This window comes from Monodon monoceros, unplaced genomic scaffold (assembly GCF_005190385.1).
Source record: "Monodon monoceros isolate NGI ecotype Baffin Bay Population unplaced genomic scaffold, NGI_Narwhal_1 Super_Scaffold_20, whole genome shotgun sequence".
Classification (NCBI taxonomy): Eukaryota; Metazoa; Chordata; class Mammalia; order Artiodactyla; family Monodontidae; genus Monodon; species Monodon monoceros.
In genome coordinates, this window is record NW_021703777.1 from 25,807,601 (window position 1) to 25,824,035 (window position 16,435).

Here is a 16,435-nt window from a genome sequence, read left to right on the forward strand (position 1 = left end):
ACACACACACACACACACACACACACACACACACACACACACACACAGTGGAATACTACTCAGCCATAAAAAATGAATGAAATTCTTAACTTGGGACTAGAGCCCAGTCAAGTTGATACATAAAACTGACCCTTACATCCCCCCTCTAGTTATTTGTTTTTTGGGTTTTTTTGCGGTACACGGGCCTCTCACTGTTGTGGCCTCTCCCGTTGCGGAGCACAGGCTCCGGACGCGCAGGCTCAGTGGCCATGGCTCACGGGCCCAGCTGCTCCACGGCATGTGGGATCCTCCCGGACCGGGGCACGAACCCGTGTCCCCTGCATCGGCAGGCGGACTCTCAACCACTGCGCCACCAGGGAAGCCCTAGTTATTTGTTTTTAATTGACTATTTTGACTAATTATCACAAGAAAAGTATGTAGGAAAAAAAAAGTAGAATTAAGAGAAATTACTATCAAATATTTTCTCAATTAACATTCACACCTGAATTGAGAAAAAATAGGAAAACTTACTATCATCAGAAAAGTAAGAGTATAATACTAACTAGCATCTATGAACACTTGCTCTTGTCCATAAGGTACAACACTGGACATTTTTTAAAACATAAACCTATTTCAAATTCCTTACAACTGATCAGTACCTACTGTTGAATATTTAAGATAACTGAAAAAATGGTAATTTATCAAGTTGAATAAATCTATCACTATTGTACACCTCCCTTAAACACTGAAGGTACGATACAGCACAAAAATGCATCCAACATTAACATAGTAATGAATAAATAAAAATAAAATTGCCAGTGGTCGAATAAACCTTTGCAAAGAAAATGACTTAGCCAATAAGAATGGTACAAAGATCTAAATTGTTTTCAGAAGCCAAGACCTTACCAATAGTCGGATCAGGTGCAATGTCACTTCTGTTCTCCTTCCATGACAGCAGGTAGTCAAGGCTGGTGAGATCTGCAGATTCTAGGTAACTATTAATGGTCAGCATCATCTGATGAGCTTTTGCTATTCCATAATGAACTTTTGTCTCATCCGTCAGAGGTATGTTCGTTAACTCTGCTGTTGTGTCAAAAGCTTGCTGAAAGTATTCAGAAGCTTTGTTGTAGTATCCCTAAAAATGTAAGAGAAATAATTTTTTCTTAACTTTAATTTACCATTCCACATGTCTGCCCACCTTGGCATGTGCCACACTGATCCTTCAGCAGTTTTAGCAGTTCATCTTCAAGAAGAAAGAGATGGCAAGCAGGGCCTCTATTAGAATAAGTTTCCTTTTAAAAGCTGTGATTACTAACCATGCAATATCTTGAAGTTCATTCACCAAGAAAGGTGTATCTACCAGGTTGAACTGTATGAAACTTAATTTTTTTTTGGATTAAAAATGGTCAAATATTAGCATTCTGCTTCCTAATATAAGGAAGAAAAAAGAAGTTTGGGAAAGAGTGAACTGATTCACTTTGATTTGGATGGAATTTTCTTACTTGTTGCATTGGATTTACCAAATGAAATCTTTTTAACCAGTTTTTGGTCACAGCAAGAGATCATTCTAGCCAACCCATTTAATCAGTGGTGAGTGAAAATGGATGTATATTCCTGCTCTTCCGTTATTACTTGTATTTTCCCATGTGCACATGTCATTCTTGACTAAGAATGTGGAAGACAAGATTTCGAAATAACATATCTTGACAATAGCACTAGCATAACTCAAAAGATCGTTTAAATGTTTATATCTTCTCCAAGTTCCTTGCAACATTTTAACTTGCAAAAACTCAAGGTTTCCTCCCCTTCCCTTCCTTCCTTCTTTCTTTCCTTCCTTCTTTCCTTCCTTCCTTCCTTTCTTCCTTCCTTCCTTCCTCCCTCCCTCCCTCCCTTCTCTCTCTCCCTCTCTCTTCCTTTCTCTTTCTTCTTTCTTTCTTTCTTTCTTCTGTCTCATTCTCATCTCTCCTTCTAAAAGCTATTGTCTACAAATAAATAACATTTACCTAACTCTTATGAAGTGTCAGGGACAGTGGTAAATACTTCATATGTATTATGTCATTAGCCTTCATAGGTCACTTTATGAGGAAATATTATTCTTATTTTACAAATAATGAAATTGAGCCTCAGAGAAAAGACTATCTTCTGCCACCTCCCCAAGTCTTCTAAAAATCTTCCTTTAAAAACACTTCCTCAAAAAGGGATATTATTTTTAGGATTAAGCTATACTTGTAAAGACTCTAGGGAAGAAAAACTTCCTTTCTTCTCTGATTTATAACCCTGGGGAGTCCATCCTCTTCCCTTTCCTCCCCTCTCCTTTCTTTCTCTCTCTCATATGTACAAAAACATGTATGCACACTCTTGAAGAGAAATGTTTTACTATGAGCTTTAAGTCATTTTTCTCACAATGTATTATGACGGAACTGGAAATGAAAAAACACCATAGAAACAGCTTTATACCATATGCCAGTACAGGTAAAATGCATACTCAACAACCACACATCTCTGTACAATCATAGAGTCCAAAGAGCAGAAAAACTGATTGAATAAAGAGGCTGCTGGCAAGGTGAGGAGTAGGGCTTATGTGACAGTTATGTTACATACATGAGCAGCACATGTAACACTGCTATATACCCACAGGGACAATTTAGGTGAACCATTCAAATGGCTCACTCCAATTAAATTTTCTAATTTAAACAGACTTCCTCTATATTACATCAATAACAATTTTTGTTTGTTGAGATGAACAATTCTTTCTCTTATTTCAAAGCATAAAACAGGATTTATATGAGACTAAGATCACTTAATTAAGAAAATATAAAAGTATTTCAAAGATATTTGTATGTCAATGAAATAAATTATATGATTGAGAAATAATATCAATATTGAAGACAATAAAACTAGTTAAAATTATAGATTGCCCTGTTAGATATCAAAGATATGGGACAAAATAGATGAAAATATATGACTAGACCAAACGTTTCTATTTTTAAAAATAGAGAAGTATAAATATCTAATTATTGTTCTAGCTATAATCCTGAGCTTTAGGCTGTTCATTGCTTTAGATGAGAGTCTCAATTAGGAGAATTAGGGACCATAAATAAATGGACATATATTTGAATTTCCAGAATTATTTTGATATATTATTATTTTGGAACAAACTCATTCATCCAATGAATAACTACTATTTACCAGGCCAATGCCAGGCAGTAGAGATTCAGCAGTGAACAAAGTTCAAGGTCAAGTAGGTGAGCTTGCTGCTAGTGGAAGTAGTCGTCTGCCTATAACTTCTATTAGATCTTTTTTAACAAATGCCTTTTCCCCCTGAATACTTCTATTATTATAATAGGTAATTAGGCATTATAATTAGGTAACTATTCTTCCCTCAAATTGTGCCTAGTGTTCAATCTTGAGACACACACATACCTGTCATAAAACTGGTATCAAGCTAGATTTTTCTAGTTTAAGGCACCCTTAAGAAATACAACCTTAGTTCCTCTCAGACACAAGAATTTTTATACATACCTTTTTAGAACAAGGTTTCATTAATGTGCATTGTATTTCCAGATTTTTCATTCTTAAAGAGTTTACTATCGAAATTTAATCTCTTCTCTAAAGCTTCTGTCCAACTTTCCACAGTTCCTGTTATCAGTGAATCCCTATGCTGTTATAAAATTCAGAAGATTCTAGTAATGAATCCTGGCAATCTTAAATATGAGTTTGGGAATACAGAAGTGAATTTATGCACTTCATAAGTGCATCTTATTGGAAGAGAAAACTTCATTTAATGTTATAAATATCACTAATAAGCATTAGGTGGACAATTTCAGGACAAGATCTTGACATCATAGACATTGAAACAAAACTTGCATTATTACACTATAACATAGAATTTTCATGCATTATTGTGATTCTTATCAGATCCTTCTTAGTGTCTGAATTGTCACTCTGTCCAATGAGCAAGCTCAAAATAAATGGGCATTTTCTCAGTACTGAGGAAGACTCTTTTCTTACACAATTTCCTTACTGTGTTAGTGTTAGAGCTACCATTGTTTTAACTATGTGATTACGCTTTGTTCTTATTAGAGAATAAAAGATCTCATGAAGGGTCTATACCTAGTTATTTTCCCTAAAATATTCTCACTAGACCCCTTTACATTGATGATATATTTTCAATTAAAAACCAATCGATGGGTGGCCCATCTTCCATGATTATATAGTAAAAGGTAAACTAATTAGGACGTTTTTAAGATGTGTTAACTTAAATTATAATAACACTATAATAACTAGAGAAAACTGTATTTTTCCACATACAGTTTTATATGATAATTGTGGTCTTATAACAACATTATTTCTTGGAAATTACTGTTAAGAATACAATTAGAATACGTTGCATGAATAATATGAAACCAGAAAAGGTACAATAAGGGCAGTTGGTAGAGGTCCTTAAAAGGTAGACTGACAAATATCAGTAATATCAGAGTTGCTTTTAAAGATTCAGTGCAAGTTTTCAAAATGCCAAAATATTGGACAAAAATGAAACAGAAGTTTGGAATTTCAAAAGTGAGAGACTACTACTCTCAACTGGTATAAAATTGGTTACAAATTTATGGATCGATTCAATGAACTCGCATATTTTTGTTCACCAACTCTGTGCCAGGTTCTCTTCTAGAAATTGGAATGAAACAAAAAAACAGGCAGATCTGGTCTCTTTTCTCATTAAGCTTCCATTCTAGACACATTCAACAACAAGAAGAAAAATATCACAAACAAGAAAACTACAAGACAAGTGCTGCATGGAAAATTAAAGTAGTATTCAAGAGTGAGTTGGTGGCTACTTTTGATTGGGTTGAGTCAAGGAAGACCTTTCTGAAGTTGTGGCATTTAGCTGAGCTCTGAATGACAAGAAGCCAGCAATGTGAAGTTCAGATTGGGGAGTGGTCCACGCAAAGCATTGCAGCTAAAGCAAATGTCCTCAGGCAGAAATCAGCTCAGCATGTTTGAAGAACTCCACAAAAGTCCCTTTGGCTCTGGTGGACAGCATAAGGAGAGTAGAAGGCAATAAAGTCAGAGACTGGGAGTGGGGGAGGTAATGCATCTCATATAGATTGTTTCAAGTCAGGGTGAGGATTTATATTTATGTTCTCAGAAGACTGGGCAGCAATGGAAGTATTTTAAGCTGAGAAATAACATGATTTTATTTACATTTTGAAAGGATTACTTGGGCTTCTGTGTGGAGACTGGATTGGATGGAGGAGAAATGGGAAAATGGGTTCAGAGCTTATTGCAATAGTATAAGTGAGAAAACATAGTGTCATAACCAGATGTGGTGATAGTAGCAGAGATAGAGAGGAGAAGTGGGTGGATTTGAGATGTGTTTTGGTGGCATGAAGGTCAGGGTTTGCTTCTGGATTGGATATGGAGCAGGAGGGGAAAGATGAAGCAAGAATATCCAGATTATTGGCTTGAGCAATCGAGTTGATGGATAATGGTACCATTTATTAAGATGTGGAGGACTGGGGAGAAGTAGGTCAAGGAGGGAAGAATCACATTAAACTTGAGATGTCAATTAGAAGACATCCAGGGAGAGATGCTAGGGAGGCAGCCGGATTCACAAGTCTGGAGTCCCAAGGAGAGATCAGGGTTGGAGATATAAATTTGAGAGTCATCAGTGTATGGATGGTATTTAAACCATGGGCCTGTATGAGGTCAGATAAGAAGAGCTCACAGATTGAGAAAAGAAGGCTGCCTATGAAATGCCTGAATGGTATTCTATCCTGGTTGAACATTAAGTACGGAGAGAAACAGAATTTAGGGGAAAGCTGATGAGTTGAGTTCAGTTTTTAACAGGTTACATTTGAAAAGATCTAAGTGAAGATGTCAAACAGGCAGTGAGAATGAGCCTGCAATGGAGGAGAGAAATCTGAGTTTGAGATAATAAGAAGGTAAGTGCTATTGTGTACCCAATATATGCTAGGAACTCTATTAGGTACCACGTACATGTTTTAAAATTTCTAATCCTCATATAACCAGTCTTCAAGGTATCTTGTTATTGACATTTGAAAGATGAGGAAACTGAGGATCAAAGAATTAACTCGCCCAAGGTCACAGTTAATAAACAGCTGAGTGCAGATTCAAAGTCAGGTGGGCAAAACTTGGTGTAGCTCCTTTGTCCTGCTACAGTTTCCTTCAAGGGAAAGCTTAATAGATAGTGTGTGGTGCAAATAGTTTGTGAAACTGTTTGGGTGTAAAATTGGAACAAAGGTATTTGATACAATTAGGAAACATTCATAAGCAACTGAATAGCAGACATGAAATAACTCTTTGTCAATGCTTTCCTAGGAAATGGCTTTGTAGAACTAGGAGGAAATTCAGGATGTCATCAAGGCTATCACTTTGTCTCAAAATTACAAGGAGAAAAAGATAACTATCACTTAGTTCTAATCCACTCAGCTATACATTTTCAAATTATACTCTTATAGTAATGATATAACAACTCAGAGTCAGCCTGAGAAGTCATCAGTAGATTTTCCGACTTGAGAAAATACCCGCAAAGAATCACAGTAATGCACAAAAACCGAATGCAATGTTAATAAGTTTAGTATCAAATAAAGCTTTCTCTTGAAGCCTATGATGTCATAAAATTATTATAGCATTATGTTCTTAATACTATACTATTTATCAGTGACTACTTATTACATTAAGATGTAAGCAACCATGAAGGTATATGAATCAACTTATATACTTGAAGGCATGCATATTTGAAGAGAGCATGAATACTTGGAATACTAGAATAAGGATAAGCTGGTAAAAAAAATTAACTTTGGGTAGTTGACACAGCCTTTGGATATTACTCATGTCTCTAGCTTTAGATATTAAACTCTTCTTCAAGAATTACTAATCAGAGAATAAAATATATATTGTTAAGATACAAACTCTTGTTAAAAAAAAATTAAGAAAATGCAAGTATAAAAATATTACCCCTCAGAAATGTTTATTGTTTTTATCTTCCTTATGCTTTCTGTAATTGGGAAAATACAGGCTAATACTTGATGTCCACATTATACTAAAAAACTGAGTTCTGGATATTGTTTGGTGGTAGGGTAAAACAATTTGTGCTTTTTGCACTTCACTTTTGAAGAACAGTCCTTTTAAAAGGTAGGACTCATATATTTACTAGAAATGTCAAATCTGCCACTATAGGATAAGCTTGCCCATTAGACTGTAAGCCTTACAAGCCTTGTCTCTCTCTTTTTTTTAACCACTGTATTCTGAAAAGCAAACAAAAGGAAATACAAAATCAACAGGACAGGAGTCACCAGAGGCAGAGGGCAGATCACAGAGATGGGGGTGGCAGAAGGAGCAACCAGCAGAGAGAAAAATGTGGGGGTGAAAGACTGGGGGGGGCACAAAGAAAGAGGGACAACAAATCAGGGGAGACCAGGGGAGAAGGACAGGACAACCGAGAGGGAGAGAGCGGTTCTAGAAAGACAGGGGCAGGAGAGAAGAGAGCAAGCGGGATGAGGGAGGAAGAGAGAAGAAAGAGAGTGACAGTCAAGACAAAAGGGGGTTTCTGATTGTGAGTGAGAGGGGAGGGGAGGGAGGAGGCCAATGAGCCTGGGTGAGCAAGAGAGAGGGGTGTAAAAAGAGATGAGATGCCCTGTTTGAAAGCATGCTTCCCATAGCAGGAACTGAAGATAGTAATTTTATTCATTCAAATTAATTTCAAGCTCTTATTTCCTTTAAAAAAAAAAGCCTAAATAGGGACAATCATCAACAGGAAGACAATGGAACTCACCAAAAAAGATACCTCACATCCAAAGACAAAGGAGAAGCAACAATGAGATGGTAGGAGGGGCACAATCACAGTAAAATCAAATCCCATAACTACTGGGTGGGTGACTCACAGACTGGAGAACACTTATACCACAGAAGTCCACCCACTGGAGTAAAGGTTCTGAGGCCCACTTCAGGCTTCCCAACCTGGGGTTCTGGCAACGGGAGGAGGAATTCCTAGAGAATCAGACTTTGAAGCCTAGTGGGATTTGATTGCAGGACTTCAACAGGACTGGGGGAAACAGAGACTCCACTCTTGGAGGGAATGCACAAAGTAGTGTGTGCATTGGGACCCAGGGGAAGGAGCAGTGACCCCAGGGGAGACTGAACCAGACCTACCTGCTAGTGTTGGAGGGTCTACTGCAGAGGCGGGGCGTGGCTGTGGCTCACCGTGGGGAAAAGGACACTGGCAGCAGAAGTTCTGGGAAGTACTCCCTGGCATGAGCCCTCCCAGAGGCTTTCATTAGCCCCACCAAAGAGCCTGGTAGCCTCCAGTGTTGGGTTGCCTCAGGCCAAACAACCAACAGGGAGGGAACCCAGCCCCACCAATCAACAGTCAAGTGGATTAAAGTTTTACTGAGCTTTGCCCACCAGAGCAACAGTCAGCTCTACCCACCACCAGTCATTCCCATCAGGAAACTTACACAAGCCTCTTAGATAGCCTCATCCACCAGAGGGCAGACAGCAGAAGCAAGAAGAACTACAATCCTGCAGCCTGTGTAACAAAAGCCACATTCACAGAAAGATAGACAAGATGAAAAGGCAGAGGGCTATGTACCAGATGAAGGAACAAGATAAAACCCCAGAAAAGTGACTAAATGAAGTGGAGATAGGCAAACTTCCAGAAACAGAATTCAGAATAATGATAGTGAAGATGATCCAGGACCTCGGAAAAAGAATGGAGGCAAAGATCAAGAAGATGCAAGAAATGTTTAACAAAGACCTAGAAGAATTAAAGAACAAACAAACAGAGATGAACAATACAATAACTGAAATGAAAACTACACTAGAAGGAATCAATAGCAGAATAACTGAGGCAGAAGAATGGATAAGTGACCTGGAAGACAGAATGGTGGAATTCACTGCTGCAGAACAGAATAAAGAAAAAAGAATGAAAAGAAATGAGACAGCCTAAGAGACCTCTGGGACAACATTAAACGCAACAACATTCACATTATAGGGGTCCCAGAAGGAGAAGAGACAGAGAAAGGACCAGAGAATATAGCTGAAGAAATTATAGTTGAAAATTTCCCTAACATGGGAAAGGAAATAGCCACCCAAGTCCAGGAGGTGCAGCAAGTCCCATACAGAATAAACCCAAGGAGAAACACGCCGAGACACATAGTAATCAAATTGGCAAAAAGTAAGACAAAGAAAAATTATTGGAGGCAGCAAGGGAAAAATGACAAAAAACATACGAGGGAACTCCCATAAAGTTAACAGCTGATTTCTCAGCAGACACTCTACAAGCCAGAAGGGAGTGGCCTGATATACTTAAAGTGATGAAAGGGAAGAACCTACAACCAAGATTACTCTACCTGGCAAGGATCTCATTCAGATTCGCTGGAGAAATCAAAAGCTTTACAGACAAGCAAAACCTAAGAGAATTCAGCACCACCAGAGCAGCTCTACAACAAATGCTAAAGGAACTTCTCTAAGTGGGAGACACAAGAGAAGAAAAGGACCTACAAGAACAAACCCAAAACAATTAAGAAAATGGTCATAAGAACATACATATCGATAATTACCTTAAACGTGAATTTAATAAATGCTCCAAGCAAAAGACACAGACTTGCTGAATGGATACAAAAACAAGACCCATACATATGCTGTCTACAAGAGACCCATTTCAGACCTAGGGACACATACAGACTGAAAGTGAGGGGATGGAACAAGATATTCCATGCAAATGGAAATCAAAATAAAGCTGGAGGGCTTCCCTGGTGGCGCAGCGGTTGAGAGTCTGCCTGTTAATGCAGGGGACACGGGTTCGAGCCCTGGTCTGGGAAGATCCCACGTGCCATGGAGCAACTAGGCCCGTGAGCCACAACTACTGAGCCTGTGCGTCTGGAGCCTGTGCCCCACAACAAGAGAGGCCACGATAGTGAGAGGCCCACGCACCGCGATGAAGAGTGGACCCCGCTTGCCATAACTAGAGAAAGCCCTCGCATAGAAACGAAGACCCAACACAGCAAAATAAATAAATTAATAAACTCCTACCCCCAACATCTTCTTTAAAAAAAAAAAAAAAAAAAAAGAAAGCTGGAGTAGCAATACTCATATCAGATAAAATAGACTTTAAAATAAAGAATGTTATAAGAGACAAGGAAGGACACTACATAATGATCAAGGGATCAATCCAAGAAGATATAAAAATTATAAATATATATGCACCCAACATAGGAGCACCTCAATACATAAGGCAACTGCTAACAGCTATAAAAGAGGAAATCGACAGTGAAACAATAATAGTGGGGGACTTCAACACCTCACTTACACCAATGGACAGATCATCCAAAATGAAAATAAATAAGGAAACAGAAGCTTTAAATGACACAATAGACCAGAAAGATTTAACTGATATTTATAGAACATTCCATCCAAAAACAACAGATTACACTTTCTTCTCAAGTGCGCATGGAACATTCTCCAGGATAGATCTCATCTTGGGTCACAAATCAAGCCTCAGTAAATTTAAGAAAATTGAAACCATATCAAGCATATTTTCTGACCACAACGCTATGAGATTAGAAATGAATTACAGGGAAAAAAACGTAAAAAAACACAAACACACGGAGGCTAAACAATACGTTACTAAATAACCAAGAGATCACTGAAGAAATCAAAGAGGAAATCAAAAAATACCTAGAGACAAATGACAATGAAAATACGTTGATCTAAAACCTATGGGATGCAGGAAAAGCAGTTCTAGGAGGGAAGTTTATAGCTATACAAACCTACCTCAAGAAACAAGAAAAATTTCAAATAAACAATCTAACCTTACACCTAAAGGAACTACAGAAAGAAGAACAAACAAAACCAAAAGTTAGCAGAAGGAAAGAAATCATAAAGATCAGAGCAGAAATAAATGAAATAGAAACAAAGAAAACAATAGCAAAGATCAATAAAACTAAAAGCTGGTTCTTTAAGAAGATAAACAAAATTGATAAACCATTAGCCAGACACATCAAGAAAAAGAAGGAGAGGACTCAAATCAATAAAATTAAAAATGAAAAAGGAGAAGTTACAACAGACGCCACAGAGATACAGAGCATCCTAAGAGACTACTACAAGCAACTCTATGCCAACAAAATGGACAAACTGGAAGAAATGGACAAATTCTTAGAAAGGTATGACCTTCCAAGGCTGAACCAGGAAGAAATAGAAAATATGAACAGACCAATCACGAGCACTGAAATTGAAACTGTGATTAAAATTCTTCCAACAAACAAAAGTCCAGGACCAGATGGCTTCACAGGTGAATTCTATGAAACATTTAGAGAAGAGCTAACACCCATCCTTCTCAAAACCTTCCAAAAAATTGCAGAGGAAGGAACACTCCCGAACTCATTCTAGGAGGTCACCATCACCCTGATACCAAAACCAAAGATACTACAAAAAAAGAAAATTACAGACCAATATCACTGATGAATATAGATGCAAAAATCCTCAACAAAATACTAGCAAACAGAACCCAACAACTCATTAAAAGGAACATACACCATGATCAGGTGGGATTTATCCCAGGGATGCAAAGATGCTTCAATATATGCAAATCAATCAATGTGATACACCATATTAACAAATTGAAGAATAGAAACCATATGATCATCTCAATAGATGCAGAAAAAGCTTTTGACAAAGTTCAACACCCATTTATGATAAAAAACCCTCCAGAAAGTAGGCATAGAGTGAACTTACCTCAACCTATTAAAGGCCACATATGACAAATCCACAGCAAACATCATTCTCAATGGTGAAAAACTGAAAGCATTTCCTCTAAGATCAGGAACAAGACAAGGATATCCACTCTCATCACTGTTATTCAACATAGTTTTGGAAGTCCTAGCCACAGCAATCAGAGAAGAAAAAGAAATAAAAGGAATACAAATTGGAAAAGAAGAAGTAAAACTGTCACTGTTTGCAGATGACATGCTACTGTACATAGAGAATCCTAAAGATGCCATCAGAAAACTACTAGAGCTAATCAATGAATTTGGTAAAGTTGCAAGATACAAAATTAATGCACAGAAACCTCTTGCATTCCTATACACTAATGATGAAAAATCTGAAAGGGAAATTAAGGAAACACTCCCATTTACCATTGCAACCAAAAGTATAAAATACCTAGGAATAAACCTACCTAGGGAGACAAAAGACCTGTATGCAGAAAAGTATGAGAAAGAAATTAAAGATGATACCAACAGATGGAGAGATATACCATATTCTTGGATTGGAAGAATCAATATTGTGAAAATGACTATACTACCCAAAGCAATCTACAGATTCAATGCAATCCCTATCAAATTAAAAATGGCATTTTTTACAGAACTAGAACAAAAAGTCTTAAAATATGTATGGAGACACAAAAGACCCCGAATATCCAAAGCAGTCTTGAGGGAAAAAAACAGAGCTGGAGGAATCAGACTCCCTGACTTCAGACTACACTGCAAAGCTACAGTAATCAAGACAATATGGTACTGGCACAAAAATAGAAACATAGATCAATGGAACAAGATAGAAAGCCCAGAGATAAACCCACGCACCTATGGTCAACTAATCTATGACAAAGGAGGCAAGGATACACAATGGAGAAAAGACAGTCTCTTCAATAAGTGGTGCTGGGAAAACTAGACAGCTACATGTTAAGGAATGAAATTAGGACTCTCCCTAACACCATACACAAAAATAAACTTTTAATGGAGTCGAGACCTAAATGTAAGACTGGACTCTATAAAACTCTTAGAGGAAAACATAGGAAGAACACTCTTTGACATAAATCACAGCAAGATCTTTTTTGATCCACCTGCTAGAGTAATGGAAATAAAAACAAAAATAAACAAGTGGGACCTAATGAAACTTCAAAGCTTTTGCACAGCAGAGGAAACCATAAACAAGACGAAAAGGCAACCCTCAGAATGGGAGAAAATATTTGCAAATGAATCAACGGACAAAGGATTAATCTCTAAAATATATAAACAGCTCATGCAGCTCAATATTAAAGAAACAAACAACCCAATCCAAAAATGGGCAGAAGACCTAAACAGACATTTCTCCAAAGAAGACATACAGATGGCCAAGAAGCACATGAAAAGCTGCTCAACATCACTAATTATTAGCGGAATGCAAATCAAAACTACAGTGAGGTATCACCTCACACCAGTTAGAACAGGCATCATCAGAAAATCTACAAACAACAAATGCTGGAGAGGGTGTGGAGAAAAGGGAACCCTCTTGTACTGTTGGTGTGAATGTAAACTGATATAGCCACTAAGGAGAACAGTATGGAGGTTCCTTAAGAAACTAAAAATAGAATTACCATATGACCCAGCAATCCCACTACTGGGCATATACCCAGAGAAAACCATAATTCAAAAAGACACATGCACCCCAATGTTCATTGCAGCACTATTTACAATAGCCAGGTCATGGAAGCAACCTAAATGCCCATCAACAGACAAATGGATAAAGAAGATGTGGTACATATACAAAATGGAATATTACTCAGCCATAGAAAGAAATGAAATTGAGTCATTTGTTGAGACATAGATGGATCCACAGACAGAGTGAAGTAAGTCAGAAAGATAAAAACAAATATTGTATATTAATGCATGTATGTGGAACCTAGAAAAATGGTACAGATGAACTGGTTTGCAGGGCAGAAGTTGAGACACAGATGTAGAGAACAAACGTATGGACACCAAGAGGGGAAAGCCTGGGGGGGCTGGGGATGGTGGTGTGCTGAATTGGGTGATTGGGATTGACATGTAAACACTGATGTGTATAAAATTGATGACTAATAAGAATCTGCTGTATAAAAAAACAAATAAAATTAAATTTTAAAAAAGCCTAAATAATTCTGAAATAATCAAAATCAATTATATGGCAAATAAAGGACTATAGTGGTTCAGGGTATGAGTTTGAATACCACTGCCGCCTGGAAGCTTGGAGACCTGGCGTAGGTTACTCAAACCCTCTGAGCCTCGGGAAAAGGGGAATTGTGTGGTATCACATAAGGATATGGAGATTAAGAATGGCTGTACCGCTTTATATAGATGGCACTTGCTTCCCCTGCCAAGTACTGTTCTAAGTGCCTTCCATATATTAAGTCAACATTCACAGCAGCCTTATGAGGTGAGAAAATTGAAGTGTTTAGAAGGTAAGTAGCTTGTCTCAGGTCACAGATCTTATTAGGGAAAAAACTGGGCTTTTACTCCAGTATGGTCTCAGAGTTAGTGCTTTTCATTACTATATACACAGTCTCTCAAAAAGATTCAGACAAGGTGTATCAACACAGCGTGAGAATGTCACTGCCCTCAAAAATGATAGATCCTACTCGTGATCAAAGCTGCAATTATAACTGGAGAAACAAGCCTTTTTCATACTGCTTCTAAAGGAGAATCTGCGTAATAAAAGATAAAGTCAGGAGAAAATAAACCAGAAGTCCATTATGATGAATGCGTTTCACGAGTAATAGCCCCTGAATGAGATACTTTTAGACTTTTTCCTCTTCTTTCCCTTTTCTTTCACATAGCCAACCTGTTGCTAGATTTCCATATTTCCTTCAGAATTACTCTTGGGATTGTCCATTCTTCACTTGAGGGACTTAATGGAGGCATCGGAGCTGGATTAATAAAACAAGAATTTGTAGCAAGAGAGGTGAATGTTAGTGCCAGCAGATAAGAACCAACTGTTATAACGAAGTTTCTTTGAATTGACATATTTTAATTGCTCTTCAAATCCCAAATCACTTGACTCTGACTTGGATGTGAAGATAGGAATCAGCGTTAGCAGATTGTGGTGACTGGGCTAAGGTGGCGGTCAGGTCCTGGAAGAGGAAGAAGTAAGAGGCATTTCTCTTCCCAGTCACTGCCTTGTGCATTGACTAAGTCCTGCAGTCCTGGGGCCATTTTGTACAACATGCTATGCAAAGGTGAGGATCAAATAAAAACAGAAGTTTAAAATTCTGCAAATTTCTCCCGTATAAGCAAGAAACACATTATACTCACTTTTTCGTTGTAGATGTCTCCAAGCATTGTACTTGCTCTCACAAAATCTAGGCTTTGAAAATTTTTTCTTGCAATTTTCACAATTTTTTTCAAGTATTTCACTGCTTCTGCCATCTGTCCTTGGCTAGAAAAAATAAAATAAGGAACTACTGGAGTGTCATCTCATTTAATATCACAGTAAAGAGAAGATTGTTTTGTGTCTTTGCTTTAGAAAGTGTAAGACAGTTATCAGGATAATGAAATGTAAAGTGTATATTTTAAAAATATGTGGCTCGTCTTTGACGGAGTATACAGTGAGTTAGAACTTAAGCCTTTAAACTCTTATGCATTGCTGGTAGGATTGTAAAATAGTGCAGCTGCTTGGAAAAACAACTTGTCAGTTCTTCAAAAAGTATAATATACAGTTACCATATGACCCAAGAATTCCACTCCTATGTATATACCCAAGAGAAATGAAAACACAAACACTTGGACATGAATGTTCATATCAATGCTATAATAATAGCTAAGAAGTGGAAACAACCCAAATGCCTATCAATTGACTGGGAAGCAAAATGTGCTGTATTCGTACAGTGGAACATTATTCAGCCACAAAAAGGAATGCAGTAGTGATACATACTACGACATGGATAAACCTTGAAGATATGTGAAGTGAAAGACGCCAGTTACACAAAAAACCCCACATATTGTATGATTCCATCTACATGAAATGTCCAGAACAGGCAGATCTATAGAAACAGGAAGTAGGTTAGTAGTTACCAGAGGCCATGGGGGTGCGGGTGGGGAATTTGGGAGTGGCTGCTAATGGGTGTGGGTTTCTTTTTGAAGTGAAGAAAATTATCTGAAATTAAATAGTGGCGATGGCTGCACAACTCTGTGAGCATACTAAGAACTACTGAATTGTAGACTTTAAAAGGAGAAATGTATGGTGTATGGATTATATCTCAGTAAAGCTGTTATTTTTTTTGAAAAAATAAAACCTCTAAAAAGGTTGAAAATTTCCACATTCCTTTGCAAATGAAACCAGTTCTTTGAGGGGAGTCATACGCGATTCATATAATACCTTCTGGAGGTATCAGAACAAATATGATGAAAACAGAGGATTCTGAAATCTCCTAACCAGGATTCAAGGAAGGAAAGATAAAGCCTGAAGATGGAAGGAGCCTGGTTCCTCACACAAGAATCTGGCAAATGGCAAGAATTTACATAAACAAGAAATAAGACTTTATTGTCATACGTCACTGAGATTTTGGCGACTGTTAGCACAGCTCAAATAACCCAGAATGACTAAAACAAGTTTGGCTATTGTTTTTTCTTTCATAAAGAATAGAGGGGTCAGTCAGATCATTATACTGTACATCATTATACTGTAAAATTAGTGCTGTATGTCAATA

At 37.6% G+C, this 16,435-nt stretch overlaps 1 protein-coding gene across 1 annotated transcript in view; it reads right to left on the reverse strand.

The window, feature by feature from the left end:
* Nucleotides 1–829: 829 nt before the first annotated feature.
* TTC29 (tetratricopeptide repeat domain 29) overlaps nucleotides 830–16,435 on the reverse strand; it is a 357,551-nt gene continuing 341,945 nt past the window's right edge. Inside the window, exons 12-13 of the mRNA XM_029234687.1 lie at nucleotides 15,042–15,165; nucleotides 830–1,114 (exon numbers count right to left, since the gene is read on the reverse strand). Coding sequence (XP_029090520.1) covers nucleotides 830–1,114; nucleotides 15,042–15,165 — 409 coding nt within the window. The remainder of the gene's footprint in view (nucleotides 1,115–15,041; nucleotides 15,166–16,435) is intronic.